The 24864-nt window shown below is 49.9% G+C and overlaps 9 protein-coding genes across 9 annotated transcripts; 7 read left to right on the top strand and 2 right to left on the bottom strand.

Moving 5' to 3' along the window:
* Positions 1–106: 106 nt before the first annotated feature.
* On the bottom strand, positions 107–1928 carry J7337_003189 (uncharacterized protein; the record flags this gene model as incomplete). The annotated part of the gene is made up of 2 exons (XM_044820907.1): positions 107–1472; positions 1522–1928. The coding sequence occupies 2 exons, from the start codon at positions 1926–1928 to the stop codon at positions 107–109; spliced, it is 1773 nt and encodes a 590-aa protein (XP_044685207.1).
* Positions 1929–4864: 2936 nt separating this feature from the next.
* J7337_003188 (uncharacterized protein) lies at positions 4865–5641 on the top strand (the record flags this gene model as incomplete). The annotated part of the gene is made up of 1 exon (XM_044820906.1): positions 4865–5641. The coding sequence occupies one exon, from the start codon at positions 4865–4867 to the stop codon at positions 5639–5641; it is 777 nt and encodes a 258-aa protein (XP_044685206.1).
* A 914-nt stretch (positions 5642–6555) lies between these two features.
* JIP5 (WD repeat-containing protein jip5) lies at positions 6556–7896 on the bottom strand (the record flags this gene model as incomplete). Its single annotated transcript, XM_044820905.1, has 2 exons — positions 6556–7577; positions 7629–7896. 2 exons carry the CDS (start codon positions 7894–7896, stop codon positions 6556–6558), a joined length of 1290 nt encoding a protein of 429 aa, XP_044685205.1.
* A 1223-nt stretch (positions 7897–9119) lies between these two features.
* On the top strand, positions 9120–13001 carry J7337_003186 (uncharacterized protein; the record flags this gene model as incomplete). The annotated part of the gene is made up of 4 exons (XM_044820904.1): positions 9120–9169; positions 9273–10318; positions 10433–12275; positions 12329–13001. 4 exons carry the CDS (start codon positions 9120–9122, stop codon positions 12999–13001), a joined length of 3612 nt encoding a protein of 1203 aa, XP_044685204.1.
* A 579-nt stretch (positions 13002–13580) lies between these two features.
* J7337_003185 (uncharacterized protein) lies at positions 13581–14842 on the top strand (the record flags this gene model as incomplete). The annotated part of the gene is made up of 3 exons (XM_044820903.1): positions 13581–13624; positions 13692–14006; positions 14059–14842. The coding sequence occupies 3 exons, from the start codon at positions 13581–13583 to the stop codon at positions 14840–14842; spliced, it is 1143 nt and encodes a 380-aa protein (XP_044685203.1).
* Positions 14843–15601: 759 nt separating this feature from the next.
* Positions 15602–16864, top strand: J7337_003184 (uncharacterized protein; the record flags this gene model as incomplete). The annotated part of the gene is made up of 1 exon (XM_044820902.1): positions 15602–16864. One exon carries the CDS (start codon positions 15602–15604, stop codon positions 16862–16864), a length of 1263 nt encoding a protein of 420 aa, XP_044685202.1.
* A 951-nt stretch (positions 16865–17815) lies between these two features.
* J7337_003183 (uncharacterized protein) lies at positions 17816–18535 on the top strand (the record flags this gene model as incomplete). The annotated part of the gene is made up of 1 exon (XM_044820901.1): positions 17816–18535. The coding sequence occupies one exon, from the start codon at positions 17816–17818 to the stop codon at positions 18533–18535; it is 720 nt and encodes a 239-aa protein (XP_044685201.1).
* Positions 18536–20280: 1745 nt separating this feature from the next.
* J7337_003182 (uncharacterized protein) lies at positions 20281–21020 on the top strand (the record flags this gene model as incomplete). The annotated part of the gene is made up of 2 exons (XM_044820900.1): positions 20281–20369; positions 20684–21020. The coding sequence occupies 2 exons, from the start codon at positions 20281–20283 to the stop codon at positions 21018–21020; spliced, it is 426 nt and encodes a 141-aa protein (XP_044685200.1).
* Positions 21021–22363: 1343 nt separating this feature from the next.
* J7337_003181 (uncharacterized protein) lies at positions 22364–22898 on the top strand (the record flags this gene model as incomplete). Its single annotated transcript, XM_044820899.1, has 2 exons — positions 22364–22442; positions 22507–22898. The coding sequence occupies 2 exons, from the start codon at positions 22364–22366 to the stop codon at positions 22896–22898; spliced, it is 471 nt and encodes a 156-aa protein (XP_044685199.1).
* Between the last annotated feature and the right edge of the window lie 1966 nt (positions 22899–24864).

Below are 24864 nucleotides of genomic sequence, written 5' to 3'. Positions count from 1 at the left end.
GAGGTCCTTCAAATGAGAAATCATAATTTAAATAACCCGGTATTCATCATAAATAGACATAACCCTATTCCCTACTGGACTTTGATACGTTTTCCCCTACATCCATTCAAACCTGCTTCTGAGGATCGATACTATGCTCCCGACTCGAGCCTGCGGTGGCCTTGTTCTGTTGCTCTGTATCCTCGTGGATCACGACATTGGTCGCCGAGCGGGCTGCATCAATGTCATCTTCCAGCTCCTCAGGAAGCGTGAGGTTGAGGATCACACAGATGATGGCAGCGACTGCAAAACCAGTCTCCATGACAAGAACAATAGCGTCGAGGAAACCCTGAAGAGAGCGGTTGTCCCCCTCGTATGTGAAGATCTTATCAAAGTAGTTGGGTAGAAGCGTTGCGCCATATCCCAGAGCCAGACCAGCAGTAAGAATGAAGCGGTTGCGTCGAGTGAAAGGGACACCACGGACAATGATGGACATGCCCGATACAGCTACAGCACTGAAGAGGAAGGTTGTCATGCCACCAAGAACAGCTGATGGAATGGCAATGAGAGCAGCAGCAAACTTGGCAAAGATACCCATGATGATCAGGAACATGGCGCAGGCAAGACCAGCTTTGCGGTTGGCGCATCTGGTGAGGACAATGACACCGTTGTTCTGAGCGAAGACAGACATAGGAGTCATGGTCATGAGAGCACCAATGCAGCCAGCAATACCATCAGACAAGATACCACCCTGAATACGAGATTCATACGTCTTTCCAGTCACCTCGAGCTTGGAAACGTCGCATGTGGCTGTGACATCGCCAATAGCCTCGGTAGCGCAGACAAGGTAAACAGCAATCAGGGGGAGCACGAGTGGCCCGTAAACTGATAGAGGGAATGTGTGTACCCAAGCGAACGAAGCAACAGGGGCAGAGTCGATACCAGATCGATCGAAATAACCACAGGCAGCAGCAATAATGCAGCCGACTAGTAGTCCAATCACGACCGAGGTGGATTTCATGATGGGCGAGCCGAATCGCTCACACAGAATAATGGCGACAAAGACAGAGAAACCCAAGCCCAGGAATTCTGCAGATCCCCAGGGAAGAGGGTGAGGTGCGTTGATGTTGGGGCAAAGAGCAAACAAGCCGTCAGTGGCAGTCATGCATCCTCCACTGCCACCCATCCAGTTGGAGAAACCCGACTTGATGAGCTTGATACCGATGAGCATAACGGTAGGGCCAGTGACAATCGGCGGCAGGACCTTCAGCAAGTACTTTGCGGGGATGAAGGAGACGAGGATGTTGATCAAAGCACACACAGCGGAGGTACCGAGAATGGCTCCATAGCCCTGAGGGCAAGGCAAGGGGTTTCCATCAGAATCTGAAGGACAGAAGCCATTGGCGTACATCTGAGTGAGACTTCCTTGAGCGACAGGAATAACGCTGAATGAGACTCCAACTACAGACAACACTCCAGTACCGAGGTAGTATCTAAGACAAGGATTAGCACAAACTCTTGTCGCGACCAAACAACACTTACTGTGTACCAAAAAGCCTGAATCGAGTGATTTGGACTGCAGAGAAGATGCCAGAAACGATGAGAGCGGTTGAGACGAGGTATTGTTGTTGCTCAGGTAGCAAATTGGCGCTGCCGCTGATGATGATCGGTGGTGTAATCACACCTGCTAACATGGCCAATGCATGTTGAAAGCCGAGCAGTAAGCCCAGAAAAACTGGCATCTTGTCATTGAGACCAAAGAAGGGACTTGGGTTAACGCTCTTCTTCATGAAGGGCAGGTTTGGGCGAAAGAGAAAGGCATAGTCATAATCGCCAATCAGGCCGTGCCTGGTAGTGAATGCCTTCTTGAGGCCATTGCAACGCTGAGCAAATGTTTTCGGTGGCGCATGCTCGGGGGCAATCGACCGTGGTCCTTGATCCTCATCCATTGTTGAAGCAGTTAGATGGAGTTGTGTAAAGAAACGAGAAATAGGCCAACGCTGGAATGGCTTTGGTGTCGATGGCGTTGATCGTTGAGGGGTCCAAGCGAAAGAGGAATCTTCGTGTCGATCAACTCAATGACAGACTTGGAATGTCAATGTTGAATGAATATTGACGAAGGCTTTGAAAGGCTTCAACACTGAAAGTTGATATGGGCAATACGAAGGTTTATACTTCTAATTCCTCTCCGTATAATAGAAGTGATTGGCGAGCACGCGAGGCCGTTTTCGGGAGTGGCTAGAGTTTTTTTTTAAGCTTAGTGGCCCAAGACTTGTAACTGATAACTCGTGGATCCACAGATAGCTTATCAGGACTTCTTATTCCCCAGATGCTTGACAAATTGCTAGAGATGGGGCAGCGGGTGGGTGTCTGCGGGTCCGAGTCCAAGAGCCCCAAGCGAGGTGAGATGAGATGCAGATCAAAAGACAAGGTCAGCTAAGAAAAACATGCGATGCTAATCTGAAGCTTGATACTGGTGACATGATCGTGGACAACCGCTCCTTTAAATATGCAACCCCAGATTCCACGATGGGGAGGTAGAAATAAAGTTGGCATGTTATTAGACCGGCCGGTCGGGGAACCGGTATTGGTGGTGCACCTACGTGGGGGACGAACAGAAGGAGTACGGCCTGTCGCGACCATTGGGCTGGGTTCGAATCGAGAGGGATGAGATAGCGCATCGGCGCATCCCCGAAGCATCGCCTGGGGTTGTCACCCGTCGCCACGGAATAGGCGACTTCGGCTGTGTATCATGGCCAGGATTGTGACGATAAACCCAGCATGAGTAGGGACAGCACCAGCTGAGCTTTGTCTGGACATCATTCTGAGCTTCAAACCACGGGCTGATAGATAATCAGTTTGCGAAATCGGATGACTCTCTGTAAAAGATGGCACCAATTTGGAGTGACCGTCGGAATTCAACCACCCAACTCGTTCAAGTTTATCTCTTGGGTGCATGCATTGAACGCCACAGTTTGCTAGCAGATATGCATACTGAGGTTGTGCTCGGCCATGAGCCGTCGGCCAACCACAAGCTTATCAGATAAGATGGATATGCGTGTAAAATCGGCTGTCGGCTGCGTCCGGTGGTGATAGCTAAGAGCCTGTGATTCTTGGGAGAACGGAGGCGGGCGACTGCGCAGTAAATTCCATCTTGAAGGTGTAGATGATTGAACCAGAGCTGAAAGAAGGGCGATCGATCGGTCGGAGATGTTATCACAGCTGCGAGACTAGACCAAGCGGCGGCGACAAAGTCATAGAATTGTGTAAAGGCCGCCGGCGCTTCAGATAGATTGTGGCGATTGATGCGACAATGATTGAAGAGGAAGAAGAAAAAGAAGAAAAGATTGGTGTTGTAAGACCAGCAAGAGGAAATATCAGGCAAGGCCCTGGCTCAGAGGGGCAGAACTGGCAGGTTGGCTTGAGCTAAAGGCGGGAGGCACCGGAGACTGCCGCTATGTGCCTGCCTCTCCGCATTCATGGAGTTTTTGTTACTTAAGAAAGTGCTTGGTCTCCATCCTCAAGCATGAGCCTCATCTTTGATGCAAGTGTCGGTTCTCGTCACTCTATCTTGTTCCAAAGCTCTAATTGCAGCATCAAAAGAGGCCTGATGTGCTCTCCATGCACCTATAACATATCTCTTCTCTTCTTCCCCTCTCATTTAGTAGAGGCCTCCAGATACAACAGCAATGTAAAGTCCAGTTGCGAAACCACAAACAGTTTGAAAGACTCTTGGTTCTAACAAACACAATACCTTGGTGTTACAGACCAGATGTCACGGTCAGTTTACAACTCACCCTGCGTCACCGCAGCATTGTCCAGAAATAGCTCAGTAACACAGCGACTTGACAGACTCAAATTTGGATCAACCCAAGATATTCCTTACTTAGCTAATTTAGATAAAATGTTTCCAAGATGAGATTCTGCCGTCTTCTTAGTAACGGGAACTGCTATAGCGCTTACTGTACATTCATCAAGCCACCAGAGTTCTTTCAGAACAACCAATCATATCGCCATCCAATGCCAACACCGAGGTAATATGGGTTTTATGACACAAAGAGATGCGTTTCTTGATTTTGCCCATCCTCTCTCTTCCTTCCATGTCCACATCCAACCACGATCTCCCCTATCACTTCTCATTGGCGGACTTGCTCCGTCACCACGAGACTTTGTCTTCGATCGCTGCTCCACTTAACGGAGCTAACCTCCGGCCGGGGCGGATAAACTGCCTCCTGTGTGTTTCTAGGGGTCAAGCGATCCCCCTCCGTTACACATTTGACGTCTTCATGACAGAAACAATACACCTTTTGCCCCCTTTTACATCAGTTTTCAGGGTCTCACGCAGGGACTGGCACCAAACAGACAAGGCGTTGGCACTTGACTTCCCCCATCATCGGCCCCAAGACCATTCGGCTGGACCCTTTTTTTTTTTTTGGCTGTATTATCAAAATCAAAGAGACCAAATTTCCCCTGCTCCTACCTAGTCCCCTACCTAGTCAAAAGGCAGAGGTGGCGTCTTTTTTCTGTGGCGAAAAACCACAACAAACGGTCACTTTCCTCTCACAGGCAGAAACAGGTGCTGCTAAAGGGATTTTCGCTCAAACGTCTGGTCTGGTCTGGCCTCGTCCCATCCCAGAAGGTCACGCCTATTCTATCTGCCCATAATAATGTGCCCTAGTTAGCTCATCTTGTGCTATGTCTCTAACTTGTGAATCTCTGAACTTTCATCAAATCTCGATCGATTCCTTCTTTTCCAGTTTTCGTCTTCAATCCATTATTGTTGTCATTTTGGGCACTTGATTGATGTTGCGCAGGTTGGACTTCGATATACCTCATCAACCGCTACCGCTGCTGGATACCTCCGGACAGCCGGCATCGGCCCTTCATGCATCACTCCACCAACGGCATTCATCGTTTGTCACCACGAAAAGTCACTGATCCTGATCTCGTTGCTATTCGTGACAAGCTTGTTGACGCCCTCGCCCTCAAGGCGTCCGCTCTTGTGACGCCGCCAGCCACCAACTTGTCTCCTCCATCTTCGCACGCTGGTCCGCCCGGCACGGTCCAGCGGCCCTCCTCTCGATCTCGACATCGCCGTTCAAAACGTCCTTCTTCTTCATCTCCTCGTCTAGTCGTCGGCCCTGACGCAATTCATCGTCTACCATCTGAGCTGGCTCGGTTACACTTGACTTCACCGCTCATTGTCTCAAGCCCTTCAAGATCAAATATCGCTCGCAAAATTCAAGCCATTATTCCTAATCTCGACAGTCGAATTCTCTGTTCATCTAATACCACCGTGCCAGCCCAGGCATCTGGACGAGATTGCGTTGTCAGCGTCGGCGGAGGTTCTGCTGTCACTTTGGCCCGAGCCGTTGGCATACGGAAAGGAATCCCTCACATTTGCATACCTACGACATACAGCGCAAGTGAACTACATCGAGGCGGAGGACCTAGCGACTCATCTTCCGAAGAGAAGGGCAACGGCCACGACAGCAGGATTCTTCCCACCGTTATCATTTACGACGACAACCTCACCATGAGCTCCCCAACTCGATTTTCAGCACCCAGCGATGAGAAAGTCATGGAGGACTTTGCTCGAGCCGACACGCAGCCCAAATCAGAAGACGCCTGCTGGAGCTATCTTCATATTCCAGGCGTCTGACACCTTCTGGTCTTGTCCACCCGGACATCTTTTTTATAATCTCTTTTAAAATTACCTGTCTTGTACCTGCGAGGAGTCCTTCAGCCTCCTATTCTTATACCAGGATCCCCCACCTCGCGCCGATTTCTCGGATATGGGATCATAATGTTTTTTGGCGATCTTCGCACAACGCACGCCACCCATCCCGCCTCACCCTTTACACGGTTGAGGGATCATGGAGAAAGGAGCATGACGCCCGGATTGCAGAGTTTTAATGTACTCTGCATTGCACTACCGGGATATCGTGCCCTTCTCTGCAAGACAAAGACCACCGGCTTGGTCTTCCATAATTCTCTGATGGAGTATTTCTGGGGACAATGCCGCTTCAAGTCCTTTCTCTAGTCACCGGTTCAGGCGCAAACCTTAGTCCGTATTTAATGGCAAGGTATCTGCTTCTGCCCCTTTTCCGGGACAGAGTAAGTGCACTTGTACTTTCCGAAGCTACTGGGCTTCGAGAAGACTCATCATAAGAGACTACTGGGTCTCGAGTCAAAACATGAGGCTACTGGGCCTCAAAAGAAATGTCACCGAAGGTCGTGTAGCATCGACCGAGGGATACTTCTCTCCCCGACTCAACATGAATGGGTTTTTGGTTATTTCACTATGTATGTGATCGTGCTTCGTTTCGGAAGACCACCAACTGCACATGAGTCGTTGGATGTCCACCTCCTAGGGTGGGCTTCTTCATAAATTAGATAGATAGCCAGATATTGAAAAATTGAAAGTTATCACCATGATCTTTCTCTATTGAACTTGTAATGAAATGTATCTACGTCCATGGTCTGGGGTCTGGCCATTCTGACCGTCGGATCGCACTACTTTATCGTATCTATGCCGGGTATCGTAACAGTATTTTCATCGCCAAAAACTTACCCTCAATCTAAGCCCTCAAAGCCCATGACGCCATGGGCTCCCATGGGCCCAAGTTTGCTCTGCTGGGCTTCCTTGCGTCGCTTGGCCCTGTGCTTCATCTCCGCAATCTGGTCCTCCTCGCTATCGTCATCGCTGTCGCTATCGGCAGCTCGCTTGCCGTTGCCATTCTCTCCAGCGTCACTATCATCGCTATCGTCGTCGTCATCTTCATCCTCTTCGTCATCGTCTCCTTGAAGAGCAGATAGCTCTTCCCAAAGCTTCACAGTCCTTCCGCCAGCGCTGATGAGGCGATTCTCGCAATCGAAACCCAGCGATACAACGCTCTCCATGTGATCGTGACGCAAATTGGCTGAAATGTCCACCTCCCGAGCAACAAGGTCGACCACACGCAAGCTGCCATCACCAACACCGCAGACGACCTTCTTGCCAAGTCCCAGCTCTTGCGGGATCAAGACCATGGCATCGATACTTTCACCGCCGCCCTTCTTATCGCCATCCACGATGATTCGTTCCTGCTGGTCATCCCAGGCTCCCTTGTCCCACATGGTCAATACACCCGAGCCAGATCCTACCGCCAAAACACCGTTGTTGCGATGTCCTTTAGGGCCCAAGCCTGGAACGAAGCAAGAAGATAACAGCTCATCCTCCTGGTCGTCGCTACGCACAAGCACCCCTCTCCTAACATCGGTTACGGCGAGCGTGGTACCGCCAGTACTGACCCATTGCTTCGGGAATCCGCTGGTGCTGGCACTAGTGGGCGGCAAAGGTGTTATGGAAGAAACGTAGTCGGCATGGGGGAAGTGAGTCTGAACGGGCTTCTTTCCCAGTTTGCCGTCCTTGAGGTCAATGATGTGGAGGGCACCTGAGTCGGTCGCGAGAAGCAGGCTCTGGGGGTTCAGGACGTGGAGGAGGGTCGGCGCATCGGGAACCGTGGTTGCAGAAGGAATCACGAATTTTGAAATGACTTGACCGGTCTTGGGATCAAAGTGCTTTACCAGCGCATCGGTTCCAGCTGAATAAACAGCTTTAATAGGTTAGCTTGGAGAACAACAACAGAAGCTCGTGGAAATCTTACCAGAACCATCGTGCGAGTAGACCAAGGATCTACAGCTCCCCTTGTGTCTTCGAGTGCGCCAGACGGATTCGATCATACTCTTTCCGTCGCTCAGCACGCTCGTGTCACCATCGGCATCGGCATTGTCGTCGGAAGAAGAGCTGGATGGCAATCGAAAGGTCTCGACATGGCCACTCGATAAACCGACGGTCAAGAGGGGCTCCGTGGGGTGGAGGGCAGTTGCGAATACATCTGCCGATAGAGGCAGGGTACATGTATTCTCGAACATATTGAGAGATTGATGCTTATTAACAGTCACTCAAGAAATGAACGGCAACGTATAGCATTGCTTGAAAAGGATGAAGAAAAAAAAGAAGCTCAAGCCAAGGGAAGCCACTGTGTTATCGGCGCGATAGCAGTAGTTCACACTGTCTTGAGGTCAACGGAAGTTCAACAGGAGTACCTTGTTTTGAGGTACATACTACAGCGCAAAATTTTTAATGTATTTCTTAATGCTCGCGATACAGATTGATATTTATTTGATCTCTGGGTGTTCTTTTGAGTCCTTGTATGATTATATGATGTTGGGTATCTCCAGTCACAGTTGACCAGTTGCAGGTAATAAATGGCGAGGCCCATTGAAATCTAGACTGAGGTCGTCGGGTGCAAAGCTCCAGCATTCAGGCACCCACCCTAGGGGAGGAAAGAAAACTCAGGACCTTAACCCTAAGTGATAAAAGCTTTTAGGTAAATTCAAGCCAAGTTTAGGGGACTCTTTGCTTAGTTTATTTTGACACCCTATATCAAGGATGGGTGTTTTCTTGCCCCCCCGAGGCCACCCACCCTAAAAGCTTATGCAAAACATCCTGTTTTCCCACCTGTAGATGGATGCATTTCTGAACATGGGAAACTGCTATCAAGTGGATAGTGTATAGTCTCGTCATTGATCTCGATCTTGCTTTTTCTTTGCAGCACGTGCTACTATTACAAGCAGCATAGACTTATTTCCCTTTATGCTCTATAATTTTAGAAAATAAAAGCATCTGATGACCTTGACCTTATGCGTACCTGACTCAGTCAGATGCCCATAAAATCTTACCCATGAGATGAGAGGCCGGAGGTTTCATGGCAAATCGATGGATCGTCTGTCGCTAACGGAACTCAGGCGGTAGATCTCCACGGGTAAGCACCCGGGTGGCTCCACTGAAGGTTGGCTTTAGGGCCGTTGGGGGGCAAAGCGGGGTGGCGATAGGTCAAGATTCGAGCCCAGTGGAAGGACAGCCTAGAATCCAGACCCAGGCCAGGTTGGAGTGCGATGGAGGAATCCATCCTTAAGTAATCTTGCCAATATCTAGCTAAATTCTCAAGGGCAGGCAGGCTACCTTAGTATTTTAAACCAGTCTTGTTAAACCACACAACCCCCCAACCTCGTCCGACGATCTGTTCCCCCTGCCGAGGCTGCTTGCTTGCTTGCATGGGCTAAGCCCGTAGTCTACGGTACAGCTGTCGATCATGACTGGTAGCAAGGTCTCGGAATCAACTCGCGAACGGGAGATATTCAAGTGTGTATGACCTCGCACCATTTCTCATCCTCACTCTCGTCGCATCTCCATCCCCTGCCATCAATTGAAGCTCCTCAAAGGGACTCATCTAACGAATACCCAGATATGACTCGGTCCTTGTCGCCAACTCTATTCGCAATGATGTCGCAAACCTTATCCCGTCGTCTTCATTGCGACCATGCTCGGATCCTGCCATGACAGCTCTGGCCCAGGTGGCTCTCTTGAGACTCGGCGCTTCTCGCGCCATGATCTCGCTGTTTGACTGTCAGCACCAGCATATCATCGCCGAAGCTACACCTGCGCTTCGCATATCTGCTCACGCCAATCCTCCTAGCTCTGGTTCTGACAGCCTTTGGCTTTGTGGTACTGCAATACCTCGGAGTTATGGTATTTGTGATCATGTATTGGTACCTCGCGAGTCTGGTGGACCACAGCAACCATCATTGGCTTCGGAGCTCCCGGTTACAGTGGTAAGCAACCTTGCTGAAAATGAAGAGTATCGGGATACCTGGTACTACAAGGTACGGCCAGAGTACCGGTTCTACGCAGGAGTACCGATAAGAACCCGTCGAGGTATCAACATTGGCGTCTTCTGTATTCTTGACAACGAACCACGGGAGTCACTTGACGAAGCATCACAACAAGTCATGCGAGATGTTTCAGCATCTATCCTAGGACAAATGGAACTGACACGATCTGGAGATGGCAGGCGTCCTGGTGAGCGCATGGTTCGCGGTTTGGGAAGCTATGTGGAGGGGAAGACGACCGTGACAGGGTGGGAGAACAGTTCAACGAATATCTTCAATGCCGATGCAAGCACAGAAGAAGGCTCTCTCAACCAGACGCAACAGAAGATCCAGAAACAGAGGGACAGTGTCACTGCTACTGCTGAAATGGATAGCATATCCACGCCAGATATTTTTGTTCTTGAAAGCCCTAGTCAGAACAGGCCGACAAGCCCGTTCCATTCAACTGACAAGCCTCCTATTTCAGTTCCGACTGGAGAAGAATCGCGATCTAACCAGCTGAGCCAAATCTTCTCTAAAGCGGCAAATATCCTACGCGAGTCGATTGAAGTTGAGGGGGTCCTGTTCTTGGATGCAGGTGTTGGCTCTTTTGCTGGCAGAATCCGGTCCGGCTCTTTGCGGCGTAATTCAAGGACTCACGTTCGTTCTTCCTCCTCATCCTCATCTTCCTCCTCTCCAGGTAGAGGTAATGTTTCAGTCTCTTCTCCCCGGAATTCCGCAGACTACCCGTCCTCAGGCGCTATGTGCCCTGTTCTTGGATTCTCTACGTCTGTCTCTTCTAGCATAAATGGTGAAGCCCCTTCAGGACGCAGTCGGACTATACCTGAACGACAGCTCCAGAGGCTACTGCGCCGCTATCCAAAAGGCAAGATCTTTAATTTCGATGGCGACGGAATGACGGGATCGAGCGATCCGACGAGTGAGGACTCGGCTATGGCTGCTTTCCAGGCCCAGAAAGCTCGGAGCATTCAAGAAGAACAAAGGGGCGACAAGCAAAAGTCGCGAAAGGTCAACGATCCGTATTCACGGAGAAACGAAGGTATGGCCATTCGCGATGTCTTCCCAGGAGCGCGCAGTGTTGCCTTTGTACCTCTATGGGACTCTCACAGAGAGCGCTGGTTTTCCGGGTGTTTTGTCTATACAATGACACCAACCCGCATCTTTACAGTCCAGGGGGAACTGAGTTACCTTGCCGCTTTCAGTGCAGTCATCATGGCAGACGTTGCTATGATGGAGAGTTCCATAGTATCCTTGGCGACGACATCTTTACTCAGCTCCCTATCCCATGAGCTCCGGTCTCCACTCCACGGCATTGTTCTGTGTGCCGAGCTGTTGCGTGATACGGCACTAGATGTTTTCCAGGGGGATGTATTGCGCTCCCTTGAGGTCTGCGGTCGTACACTTCTGGACACGATCAATCACTTGCTTGATTGGACACGCATCAACAACTTTGTCAAGGTACCCAGTGGACAGTCGCCGAACTCAGGTGTTGCGTTCGTGAGAGGCGCACAGTCTAACTCAAGAAGTAGACCGACGGATGGGATGATGCATATCGCTTCGAATCTGGATCTCGACATGTTGGTGGAAGAAGTCGTGGAGTGTATTCATGCTGGCCACACCTACCAACAACAATCACTCGCGCTTGTTCAAGATGACAAGCCGAATGAAGAGCTCAATCGTGATCCTCTTACCCGCCTTGATGGTATGGACGTTGCGGATAGTGTCAAGGCTGGAGAAAACATCAGCAACGGAGCTGGTCCTGACGCAGTTCTTGTGATGTTGGACATTGACCCGACGGTGGACTGGGCGTTCCATGTTGAGTCAGGGGCATTGAGGCGCATAATCATGAATCTTTGTGGAAACGCCCTCAAGTACACTACACGGGGCTATGTTAAAGTCTCTGCCTACCAGGATCCTCCTGGGAAAAGCCGGTCAAAGGCTCGAGTCGTTCATATCGATATCACCGATACAGGAGCTGGCATCGGTCAAGACTATCTCAACCACCGACTGTTCGCTCCGTTTGCTCAAGAGAATATTCATTCTTCGGGTGCTGGCCTTGGTCTGAGTTTGGTGAGGAAGTTCGTCAGGGCACTTGGAGGCTCTATACATGTTCAAAGCAAGGTCGGCACGGGAACTCGCATTGCGGTAAAACTACCACTAGAAGCTGTCAGTGTTGATTCGACAGAAACAATGTCCGATCGCGAGGAGTTTCAGGCCCAGGCCATTGAGTTGTCAGGTCTCCGCGTCTGCATCAACGGTTTCACACCTTTCGTTGGAGGCGGCTCAGAAAGTCAACGCTGGAATTCTAGGGAATTTGACGAACGTGCTTTGCTGGAAAAGGTCTGCCGCAATTGGTTGCGTATGCAAGTCGTCGACCCCCTCCACAACGCCGAGTATCTTCCTGACCTGATACTCTGTGACGAATCTCAACTTGAAATGATAGCAAACCAGCCTCGAGACGAGCTATCGTCCCCAGTTGTCGTGGTGTGTCGCAGTGCCGCTGTCGCTCGATCGCTTGACAGGTCACATAGGTCACAGCACAAGCTCAATTGGGGATTATTCAGTTTCATATCGCGCCCGTGAGTTGTCTGTTTGTTACTACTTGTTCCCTGCCGCTGACGTTCTTATCTAGTGTGGGACCGAGGAAACTTGGCAAAGCTTTTGTCCTCTGCTTCAGGCGCTGGATGAAATTACAAGCAACAGCTGCAGATCGTGCCAGCGTCTCGACCAGACTCGACGAGCCACCGACTGTATCGACAGGAGAAACAGATCTTGTCCAACGTGGGTCCGATGACAAGGAACGCGGCTATTTTGATATCGCCCCAACGATGGCTCCTAAGAAGAGAAGGGCGCATTGGGATTATGATGACGCAGAGACTCCGTTGCCATCGGTTCCCGCTTTGCAACTACCTCCAACCCCCCAGGATCAACGGTTCCTTTTGGTGGAAGACAATGCTATCAATATGAAGATCTTACAAACATACATGAAGAAGCTGGGTGTGGCGTACGACTCGGCCTCGGATGGACTCCGAGCTCTGGAGTGTTACAAAGCTCAAGAAGGGTGTTACAAGTGTATTTTGATGGATATTTCCATGCCGGTAATGGATGGGTTTGAGGCTACACGACAAATTCGAGGGTTCGAGAAGGCCTCTGATTTGCCACGAAGGCACATTGTCGCTATATCTGGCCTCGCCTCCAAGGATGCCCAGGAGGATGCTTTTGCGAACGGACTGGATCTGTTTCTCTCCAAACCAGTGCAGCTCAAGGAGCTCAGTCGAATTCTCAAGAGCCGAGGGCTGATTTAGACAGGGCTGGGATATCGAAGGATACGAACACGAAGCGAACACGATATCATGACTTTTCTCTGGGATTATTTTCTGTAGATTTTATTTGGAGGCTCTGGCGTTGGTGCGGTTTTATCCGCTGTATAAAACAATACCCAGGCATGGATTTGCGAGGGAGGGTCGGTCTTATTGAGGCATATGTTACTAGACAGGATAGAACGCAGGCGCAAACGGGTTCTTATCTGGGAGGAACTTGCATTGAGAAATAGGAATACGAATTAATTTGAACGAGAATGAACAGGCACTGAAAGATGTCATTTATTGTTTATGTTTGTTGGTGAATCAGGCTGAGTACTAGTATGTAGGGCTTCTCGTCTGAGGCATTGGTCAAGAAACATCCACTTCGTTCATCTACACCAACCTACTGTACAATGCATCTGCGGGTCAACTGAGCAAGCGCCCCCTCAATCACAGTCTTCTCCAGTCCAGCATAAGGTAAAGTTGAGAATCGCCAACAATTACTTTCCTTTCCAAATGCGCATCATGCGAATGATTTTCAGATGGCAACTGCTAATCCTGGCGGCGGTAACCGCGACTGCCATGTCTCAAGCTGAGCCATTCCGATGTGTTATGTATCTCACAGGGTAAGTGCATCTCCCTCGTCAACAAGCGAGGCAAGAACTTCAGAATAGTCGCTAACTGAAATTCTAGACAACATGATATCGTCCCAGCAAAAAGCGCACTCCACGACGTCTCGCATGTCATTTTGGCATTCATGCGCTCCGAGACCTTCAATGTTGACGACAAACCTGACGACTACCCGCTCTTCACCTCTGTTCCCGATGTCCGCAACAGGTTCCCTGGCGCCACGAAAGTAATGGTAGCTATTGGAGGCTGGGGTGATACTCAAGGTTTTGAGGAAGCGGCCAAGAACGAAACCACGCGGAAGCGGTGGGCGTGCCAGGTTGCGGCAATGGTCACTGCGACGGGCGCTGATGGCATCGACATTGACTGGGAGTATCCCGGGTAAGGAACATTGCAATCTTGGTCATTACGAGGTACACACTGACTGCAACAGAGGCAACCGTGATGATTACAAGCAAATTCCCAACTCTCAGCGCGAATGGGAAATCAATGCATTTGTATCGCTCCTCCAGGAATTGCGTACCGCTATTGGCCCCGACAAGCTTCTGTCAGCGGCTGTTCCGGGCAAAGAGGTTGATTTGATGGCCTTTACGCCCGCTACCGTCCCAAAGATCATGAAAGAAGTCGACTTCCTCAATATCATGACATACGACCTGATGAACCGCCGGGATACCGTGACGAAGCATCACAGCGGTGTCTCGGATTCTCGAGACTCAATCCAGCGTTATATCGACCGAGGCGCATCGCCGAGTCAGCTCAATCTTGGGTTTGGATACTATGTCAAATGGTTCATGACCCAAAGGTGCTCGCAGGAAGAGCTTCTTGGGTGCTCTACTCAATTGCTTGAGGATCCCAAGACCGGAGCTGATCTGGGCAAGACAGGCGGCTTTAGCTGGCACGACGATATTCCCCAGGACCTATTTACATCTTTTGAACGTGCGAGAACGGCTGGGAAGTATGATGGGGACGGAAGCTATTTTTATTGGGACGAGAAGGAGTGGCGATGGTGGACGTTTGATACTAAAAAGAGCATCCAGACAAAGTTTAGCCATGTCGTGCCGGAGCTCGGAGTTGGGGGAGTTTTTGCCTGGGGCATTGGAGAGGATGCGCCCTCATTTGAGCATTTCAAAGTCACGGCCGAGGAAGTTCACAAGATCCGGAAGGGCCATGCAGTTGAGCACGACTACATGGAAGATGGAGACAGGGACGAGTTGTAATGCGGCGTGCATACAAAAGCGCGAGCAAGTGCTTGGCTACCTGGCCTGGGTAGTAGTGAGATGCCATGACAGCATGGCTTGCCTATGTATGCACATGCATGAATCGCCAACTTTATTCATCCACCTTCCAAAGAGGCTCGATATCTCTCGACCAGGTTTATGCGTGGCTATGGATGGCGGGGGTTCAATTAAGCTAGGTTTCGGCAAATCACAAGGCCCATACTAAACACGCCTCTAGCTGAACGGTTGAGTGTAACGCTGCTAAGCTTATCCTTAGCTTCCCCCCTCCAACAAACGCCCACGTCTCCTCCACACGTGCTTGTCAAAGATGCACATCCTATCATCTCGTACGGACTTTGCCTACTGCTAGCTCCGGGGACTTTGTGCTCTTTGCAGAAGCTGGCCTGCAAGTGCTGTGATCTGCGATGTGATTGCTCAATTCGTCTCTTCTAGGCCGATAACCAACACCGAAGGTTCAACAGGAACCACATCCTGTAGGGGTGTTTTGTGTGAATGGGCTTGTTCCTGGGGATCTTGCGACGTCATCTCGGTGCATTGCCTAGATAGGTCTATCGGGCTGGGGATCAATGTGCAGTTCGCTCGTCCATAAAGCCTGGTGATCGCCCAGGTCGCATCGAGAAGTTTTGGTGTTTGGTCAAGCCTCAGTCAGTCTCGATCAAGGCCTCAATTGCTGGTTCTTGCCAAGCCTTGTCGGTGTCTCTTGCTCCTCTATCAATCAATTGACTTGTCCTGTTCACCATGCGTTTCTCTACTCCTCTCGTTGCCGGCCTTGTGGCTGTCAGCCCTGCCATTGCTGCTCCAAGCCCCAGCTATGGCGATAAGGAGTTGTTCAAGACTGTCAAGCCAATCAAGCAGATTGAACTCGGCCCTCGACCCTACTACCTCGTCAACGATATGGACGAGGGTTCGCTGAAGAAGAAGCTTCAGTCATGCTCGGAGAAGCCTCAGAAGCCTTCCCAGTGGTCAATTGCCCACCGTGGCGGCGGTACTCTTCAGTTCCCTGAGCACTCTCTCGAGTCGAACCTGGCTGGTGCTCGAATGGGCGCTGGTATCCTCGAGTGCGATGTTGCTTTCACCAAGGATCGCCAGCTCGTGTGTCGTCACTCTCAGTGCGATCTCCACTACACGACCAACATTGTCACGATCCCCGAGCTCAACAAGAAGTGCACCCAGCCATTCAAGCCCGCCAAGGATGGCAAGCCTGCTTCTGCCAAGTGCTGCACCAGCGATATTACCCTCAAAGAGTTCAAGACTCTCTGCGCCAAGATGGAGGGCTTCAATGCCACTGCCACCAACGCCGCCGACTTCCTCCACGGTACTCCGCCTTGGCGAACCGATCTGTACGCTACTTGTGGTACAGTTCTGAGCAACAAGGAGCACATTCAGCTCACCAAGCGCCTTGGTCTGAAGCATACTCCTGAGCTCAAGACACCCGAGGTCAAGATGCCCTTCGACGGTGACTATACCCAGAAGAAGTATGCTCAGCAGCTCATCGACGAGCACAAGCAGGCTGGTGTCAAGCCTAGCGATGTCTATCTCCAGAGCTTCCTGTACGACGACATTCTGTACTGGCTCAAGGCCGAGCCTGAGTACGCTCGTCAAGCCATGTATCTCGACGAGACGGGCGACACACCCGAGACCTTTGACAAGGCTGTTGCCAACCTCACTCGCTACAAGGAGGACGGCGTTCGCTATATCGCACCTCCTCTGCCTTATCTCGTCACACCTGGTAAGAACGGTAAGATCGTTCCCAGCGCATATGCGAAGAAGGCGAACGAGCTCGGTCTCAAGATCATCACCTGGACTCTGGAGCGATCTGGTCCTCTGAAGAACGGGGCCGACGGCAACTATTATTACACTACCATTGCTAAGCTGATCAACAATGATGGTGATGTGTTTAACTTGTTGGATGTTTTCCGGGAGATTGGCGTCGCTGGTGTCTTTTCGGATTGGAGCTCGACTGTTACTTACTATGCCAACTGCTTCGGTCTCAAGCTCTAGGAATAGAATTAGAGAAATAGAAACTAAAGTCTAGATAAATAACAACGTTTCTGTTGAGTTGATTGGAGATGTGAAGAAGGTGTGGCGTGCGTTTCAGTCGAGGTGTAACGTTCAATAGTAATAAAGGTTGAAATCGCCGCAACATCTGACACGTATCGACTTCGTCTCATGGGCATCAAACATCATCAAGGTCGTGGACCTGATATCTCAGCACCTGTCAAGAACTGAACGGTGAATGTTGCAATGTCTCGATAAAGCAATTCTCCACGGCCCTAAACCTTCAGGGTAACTCTCCCCTGGCAATGACATGTTGCACTACTCAAATGCAAGTGATGAAGAGAAATTATACGCACCTTTGGGTTTTACCCTTTGTTCTCATTGGTTATTAATATTGTCAAGGCTGCAAGTGACCAATTCCAGGAAAGATCGCACGAATGAAGAAGCTATGCCAGCTCTGCACCAAAGGCTGTTCTGTGGCTAGCCCGTCATCCTCACCAATGAACTATCTGACAGACTCCGCCGGATTTTTGTCTTTACCCCCAGATTTTGAACGATACTATACTCTACAGTTGTATTGAAATGTGACTTGTCACATTTGAATTCCTCTACATCTCATGTCTTAGTGGCATTGTATCTGGATCACAACACACGTTGGTCTCAGGTCTGCCGTCTGGGATGCATCTCTCGGTGATACAGATACACAGCAGAGAGAATGGGCTGTTATATTGCCCCAAGGCAGTTCTAGTCATTGTATGTCACTTGAGCTATGAGCTTGACTAACGCTGACCATCCCAGGCCACCTCCATTCTCGCTCTATACAATGCATGCGAACTTCTCGCCTTGATCTTCACCACCTTCAAACGCCATCATGGTCTTTACTTCTGGAGTCTTCTATTGACCACATTGGGCGTGTTTCCGTATGCACTGGGATGGCTGCTTGGATATCTTGACATGCTGGGCACCGACGCGAGTAAGGCCATCGCATCGCTGGGCTGGATCGTACTCGTCAGTGGCCAGTCCGTGGTACTGCATTCACGGCTGCACTTGGTATTGAACAACTTGAGAATACGGCGCGCTGTGCTATGGATGATTGTGATCAACGGCACGATATGGCACACGACACAGACAGCACTGCTATTCACTGCTGGACCGAGCGTTAATGGCAGCAATCCCACGCCCATATTCGTCGCCATCGAGAAAACTCAAGTGACTTTCTTTTGCGCACAAGAGTTTGTCATCTCGGGCCTGTACCTTTGGGCTACCATCGATATCATACAGACATCACTAGGTAATAAGCAAAAGACGATGTGGTATCTCCTGATCATCAACCTCCTCATCGTAGCCATGGACATAGCTCTTCTCATCATCATGTACAAGAACCACTATACGATCGAAAAAGGCGTCAAGCTCGTCATATACTCCATCAAACTCAAGCTTGAGTTCGCTGTCCTTGGAAAACTAGTCGATGTCGCGCAGAGCCGCGGAGGATCGAGTGTTTCCGAAACACATCCAGCTCGCTTCATCGAGATGCACCCTCGGGAACATGGAAGAAGCGACAGCCTCCCTGAAATAGTACACCTTGAGAGCACGGCTGCACGGAGGATGGCCGATGATGAGGAGAGCATGTGCCATCTTTATGACGATGCGATCAAGCAGATATACAAAGGCTGAGGGCATGACTAGCCAATCGCATCTTGATCTTGGCTGTCCTGTAGGGCGAGCGAGATTTGTCAGGAGAGAGGATGTTTGCATAAGCATCGGGATAATCTAGCTGAGACGATGCTAAGCAGTGATTGTAAGAAGCTAGGCTGGGTATGTCCCCGCAGAATGTTCAGCCTTGAAGTGATCCATGCGTAAATTGTTAGCGAGGTCAGCTGTGAAGACGATGTATGGTTCTAGAAGTGGTGAGATGCTGTGGAACAGCTGATCACATAGTGAATAGGAAATGTAAAGCACTATCACTGATGTGCAAGATTTGGTCACACAAACTGCAAGGTCAAAGATATCAGCTCTCATATCACAACGATCTTAATATTCTCCGGCCGCGCGATGCGATGCAATCCTTGTCGCTGATCTTCCACAGTGGATTATCACCAACTCTTCAGCAATGCTTCTAGCTTCTGCAACACGTCCCAGATCACAAGATGGTCTGTCCTCAAGTTTACCGCCGTACTCCATAATGACCCAAAAAGGCGGTCTCGCCGGATGAAACCTGTTGTTTCGAAGGATTTGGTCAGGGGCGTCTGTTGGATTGTGCTGGCTAGAGTATCGTGTTATAGAAGGGAAGAACATCGCATGCTGAAAGCTTTCACATGTTGTGTCTCTTCATTCTTGGTATTGATATCGTTCTTCTTTTGTTTGAGATTTATTAATCTTCTGCGTCTGGTGCGCGCTTATTCATAATTGTATTGATATCCTATTGTCGATTTGATATCGAGGTATACATTAGGCAGGCTTGTAATATTCCATCCTACCCCTTATTATCATCTCGAAACTCGATCTATTCTCGACACTCATTAACCGCCAAGACGAACCGTATCTATCCATTCTCTTGAACATCTCCTCAACATCCAACGAGTTCATCGGTCACAATAACGAGCGCGTTGGCAACTCGCAGGCCATCGAGGCCGCCATGTCCGCGTTCCCTATAGTAGACGGCGTGACAGTCGCTATCCCACCACCAGAGGGTTATGTAGTCAACTTTGATCATCCCCTACAACGACATGCCATAGAGTCATATGTGATCTCGGGCATAGGCACAGCACTCGCTTTTCTTTTCTTTCTCCAGTATTTATATGTCAAACTCTGGGTTTTACGTAAACCCGATGGGGAGACGGGTAAGACCCTTGCGCCGATCTGGATCAAGTTGTCATCTGCTAAGGATAGGAAGCGTGCCTTATAATTGCGTGGATCTTTTCTATAGCTGTCCAAGTCGTCTCTCTCAGTAAGTTACCCACTGAAAAAGCCCTGGTAGACGGGATAGTTGCTGATGGGAAGCAGGTTCTTTTATTCTCGGGGTAACGGGGGTACATGCTTGGGAACTCCCTCTCGAAAAGTTCAATGAAGGGAATCAGGTAAGATCTCTCGCAAAAGTTGGCGGGCATATTTTAACAATCCCCAAGCTCACCTTCATATCTCCCATCCTATACGCTGTATGCACTGCCTGCTCCAAGATGGCGCTGGCGCTATTCTACCGTAGGCTTTCTCCGCAGAGATGGTGGATATGGAGCGTGTATAGCGTCTTTTTCCTCGTTGCTGGCTATAATCTAGCCATCTTGCTCGTGGTTCTGTTCGGATGTACGCCGTTCAAGAAAAGTTGGGATCTCACGATACTCGAAGGATCGTGCGTGGATCGAGGAGCGGTGTATATCTGCACAGCGACCCTAGGCATTCTTTCAGATCTCATCCTTCTTATCATGCCATTGCCGATGATTCTGCAGCTGCAGATGCAGATGCCACGACGCCAAAAGGTTGGTCTTGTGGTGCTGTTTGTCATTGGTTCTGCGTAGGTAGTTCTCAGTTGAGAGAGCTGGCACTTGCTAACTGATGAGACAGAACACTTGTAACGTCTGTGGTTCGACTAGTACTACTGGTTCGGATAGTTGATGCAAACGACTACACCTGGGTTCTCTCCAGTGCAGTGGTCTGGATGTGAGTACGACTCGACCCAAGCGTAGCAGTGACTAACAAGGCCAGCTTTGTCGAAGCCAATCTTCTGATAATATGCGCGTCGCTGACGACGCTTCGTCGTTTCTTCATCCATGTCGCACCCAAATTCATTGGCGAACGCGGGTCCTCAGTTCAATACTCCGCAACCAGTAAAGGAACACGACAACATCCATTCCAGACAATAGGGATCATTAGGAACAAAACCCGGAAGGATAGACTCGATGTTCAGATTGAAGATCCCGGATTCGACCTCAAGACAATCGTCCAGGCGCAGCCCGTGACGACCGAAGTGACGGCGTATGAGACAGACGAACAGCCAGAACAGATGATACGGCACCTGCGGAGACAAGAGTCATTGAAAAAGTTTGGCGAGGCTCAGACTCAGACTCAATTGTGGGATCCCCGCAACAGCAGCAGCGATGATGAGGAGCGGGCGATTGTCCAGACGAAAACGGTGACAGTTGTATACGGGCCAAGGACGGAATGAGACTGAAGCGCTTAATATTTATTAGCATGTTCCAGGTATACAATTCTTTGTCTTGTCTCGTCTGTGGCCTGGTGACGGTTAATGCATTCGTCGAGATGTGAGATGGTGTTGGCCAATCGTATTCTGAGAAGCGTAAAAAGTGCTTTTCCTGTCTGATCTGTCAGATGAAGTGAAACAGATGTCTGCCAAGACTGAAACACGTCTGTCTGCTCTCGATTGCCGGGCCAAGTTAGAGTTGACCTGGACAAGGATGTTAAGTTAGAGTTCCATTGACTCAACTGCAGCCGCCGACAGAGACAGAGACGGAGAAAGGAGAGGAGAGACGTCTTGGTCTACGGGTTTCAGCTGCCGAGCCAAGGCAGTGAGTGAGTGCATCCATCAGCCAAGCACTGAAGCGCCTATAACTCCCGGGGCCGGGGGGGTCCGACAGACGTAAAAGAGAAAAAAAAGTCGTGCGCGTCACAAACTCTTGTCGTTGCAGTCAGAACATGATGAGATGATGCTCTTAAGCATTACACTGCATTTTCGCCCAGAACCAGCTAAGGAATGTGAATGTCTCGTATTCGGAATCTCGACTGATTGAGCCTTGAGCTGAGCCTTGTTCAGCCACTAAATGACATCACGCGCCCTGTAAGTGTGTGTACGTACCTACTGAAAGAAATGGAACCCTGCATTAAAACGTCAGATGTTTGGGTCTTAGCACCACGTCATTCGTGACAATGACAGGGAAAAAAAGAAGAGGAGGCTACATGAGCCACTCAAACGTCGTTGTCAGTGCAGATCTTGTCTCTCTGTCTGCCCTTGATTGGTCTGGGCTGCCTCTTTGCGGAGGGAGGGAAAGCTTCGCGCTTGGCTGTATGTAGGGTGTAGGGTGTAGAGTGTAGAGTGTAGAATGTAGGTGTAGGTGACTGCCGAATACGCCATGATTCACTGACGTAGAGGTTCTTAGCTGTAGCCGTTAACACTGCCAGCGGCTGAAGTCAACTGAACTGAACTGGGCTGGGGCTGGCCTCGATCTTGGCTTGGCCTGGCCTGTTGGGTTTGGGTTGGTTTGGGTTCAAGTGTCTCGTCTTGTCTTGTCTCGCCTTGAATGGAAGGGCCCATCCATGACTGACACTGTCCGTCATTGACTGAACCCGAAGCTGCCGCCCGTAGATTTAAGTAAATGCTATATCCCCCTGCTAGACCCCTCCTCTTGCTGGCGATCACATCCATCTCTCTTCTTCACTCACCTCACCCAACTGAACTGAACTACTCAGCAGCAAATCAACATCTCTATCCAACGCCTTCAACCCGATAAATCATCTATCTAGCTTTCATACGACATCAGCATCGTATTCATCATGGCCATGGGCATCATCACCATCATTCACGCCGTTCTGGCAGTCTTTCTCATCATCGAGCTGGGTCTCACCGCATACCGTAAGTGCCGAACCTCTCTCTCTCTCTACTCCCCAATGAGCTATCCCATCTAACAATTCCACAGTCGTCGATGCCACTAGCACCTGGTGGAGTGACTCTCCTGCTTCGGTGTCGTTCCTGCTCTTCTGCGTCGTCTGGTCCATCCTAATCCTGCTCTATCTCGCTCTGACGCCTCTCTTCGCTCCTCGCATGTACCACAGCATGGTCGCTCTCGGTGTTCTCGCCCTCACCACGCTCTTCTGGTTCGCCGGCGCTACTGCTCTCGCTGCTCACATCGGTGTTCCCAAGTGCCGCGGCATTACAACCTGCCAATGCGCTCAAGCGGCTGTTGCTTTCGGTTACTTCATCTGGGCCATCTTCACTGGCTTGACCATTATGGAGGGCCTTGCTTTCATGCGATCGCGCGGTCACTCTGCTCACGCCGATACTAAGCCCGGTCACCACTCTGGTGTCTAAACGATTCGAGGGTGTAATGAGTTGATGGAATGGATAACGCAACCTCAACCTTGGAAATGGAGTGGTGGTGGTGGTTGGATTCGTCTTTTTCACCTGTTTTTTATGCGACACGGCCGCAAGATACCCTTCAGGAACTGACTGGCTCGTCAGAAGCGCCCGATTATATGATTAACTTTTTGTATTATTCATGGTGTATTAGTGCGTTATGGTTGAGAAAGGAAAGCTATCATTGATTGCCTATTCTATGCTATCACTGTAAATGTCCGTGATTGAATGTCCCCATCGACAGGCAATTAGAGATAAACTTGATCGGCATGTGCATCTGACGCTTATCCCCATCCCATGCCGGGAGTCACCGGCTATAGCTGCCGAGCTTAAGGTAATTCCTCCACTTTACGTCATTTCACTTGGCTGCACGAAGCCACCAGAAGTTGGTGGTGTCCATGCTAATGAAGGGTGGATATTCACAGCAGCATGATCTCATAATCCGACCTTGGACGTCCATTACGTCCTCAAAGATATTTATAATAGTAGCAACCATGATCATATACAACGGGCGATTGCGACATTGCATCATCATCACCAATATTGACGACTTCCATATCGAACAAGGGCTGCTTGCTCGTGTGTAGGGTAAATGTTGATGTTCAACTCGTTTCGCATGACGGCTGCCTTCGGATCAATCAATCAATCATTCATTCAATAATGACAGCTCAATGTTGAGCTTGTATCCCGTCTGATAGCTATTGATATCGGATAAATGTTGCCGTGTACGCAGGTTCGGTATTGTAGGGTCAATGTTGTTGATTAGACAGCTTTACTTTACTGGGCTCTGGCTCTCATATCAATGACAAGTAATCTTGGCCAACTGATACGTACAATCAACGCCATGATCCTTTTGGCAGCCGGAATATCCTTACCTCTCGGCTTTGCTTCCCTTTCTGCACAAGTGTTTTGTATCATTCAATATCTCTACACATTTACATCCGGTTTAGTGCACTCTTATCCGTCCTTCCATCCCATCTGATAAGGACCTTGTCAACGCGGGGGGAAATGTGGGCTATAATGACCCGAGAACCGAGACCCTGGGCGATTTGTCTGACCCATTACAAACCGCACTCAATAGTAACCCTCCTAGCCCTCAACCACGACTCGTTATCAAAGATATCTTGGCCTTTCCACGTGAAAACAAAAGCAATAAGATTTGATCGTCCGCTCATCATGGGGGCCCAAGCGACGGCTCCCGCATGAGCGATGTCACTCTCTTCAGGACGCGTTATTCCCCTTGTAGCAATCCCTAAATGAGTGAGCTGACAGCGTGGGTATATAATTTATACCTAGACTGCTTTTCGTCGTGGTGCTGCTATTCTTATCAGCCATATCATGGTGTTGATAGGCCGTGCTGGGGTTATCAGCATGGATGCTTATCAGTTGCCTTCCGCCAAGAGGCTTTTGGGATATGATGATTTGCAGGAGAACGACACGTTCTTTCTGGACTCGGAGATGCTTTTTAATGATAGATCATGAATCACTCGTTTCATGGCGCTTTTTTCTTATTGCCCTGCCTGGTCTTTGTTGTCAGAGACAAGAGACAATACGATCGTGGCTCAAGCCTCCTCCGGACTTGACGCGGATTCAGCATATCTGAGACATATCTGAGAAAGAGCCTCAACACATGGCATCTCTCACAAGCTCTCCCTCTCTCCCCCCCTCTCTCTCTTGTATGCCGACTATTCCGGCTTCGGCTCGTTTGACACCTGGGACCGGGGAGAGCTGCCGCCATCTACCTTTGCGCTAGGGAAGCCTGCGCATATCAGCGGTAGCCAAAACTAAAAACTCCAAAGAGTTGCGGGCGTAGCTCATACTCAACTGCTCAGTTGACAGCGTAGTATCGCACGTCTGCGGCCGTCCCCTTGTAAGAGCTCTGAGGGATCTAGACCTCTCCCCGGCGGCTTTGATGCTGTTT

The sequence above is a fragment of the Fusarium musae genome, chromosome 2 (assembly GCF_019915245.1).
Source record: "Fusarium musae strain F31 chromosome 2, whole genome shotgun sequence".
NCBI lineage: Eukaryota > Fungi > Ascomycota > Sordariomycetes > Hypocreales > Nectriaceae > Fusarium > Fusarium musae.
The sequence above is the reverse complement of the archived record's forward strand: the minus strand, read 5'-3'. Positions and strand labels throughout refer to the sequence as shown.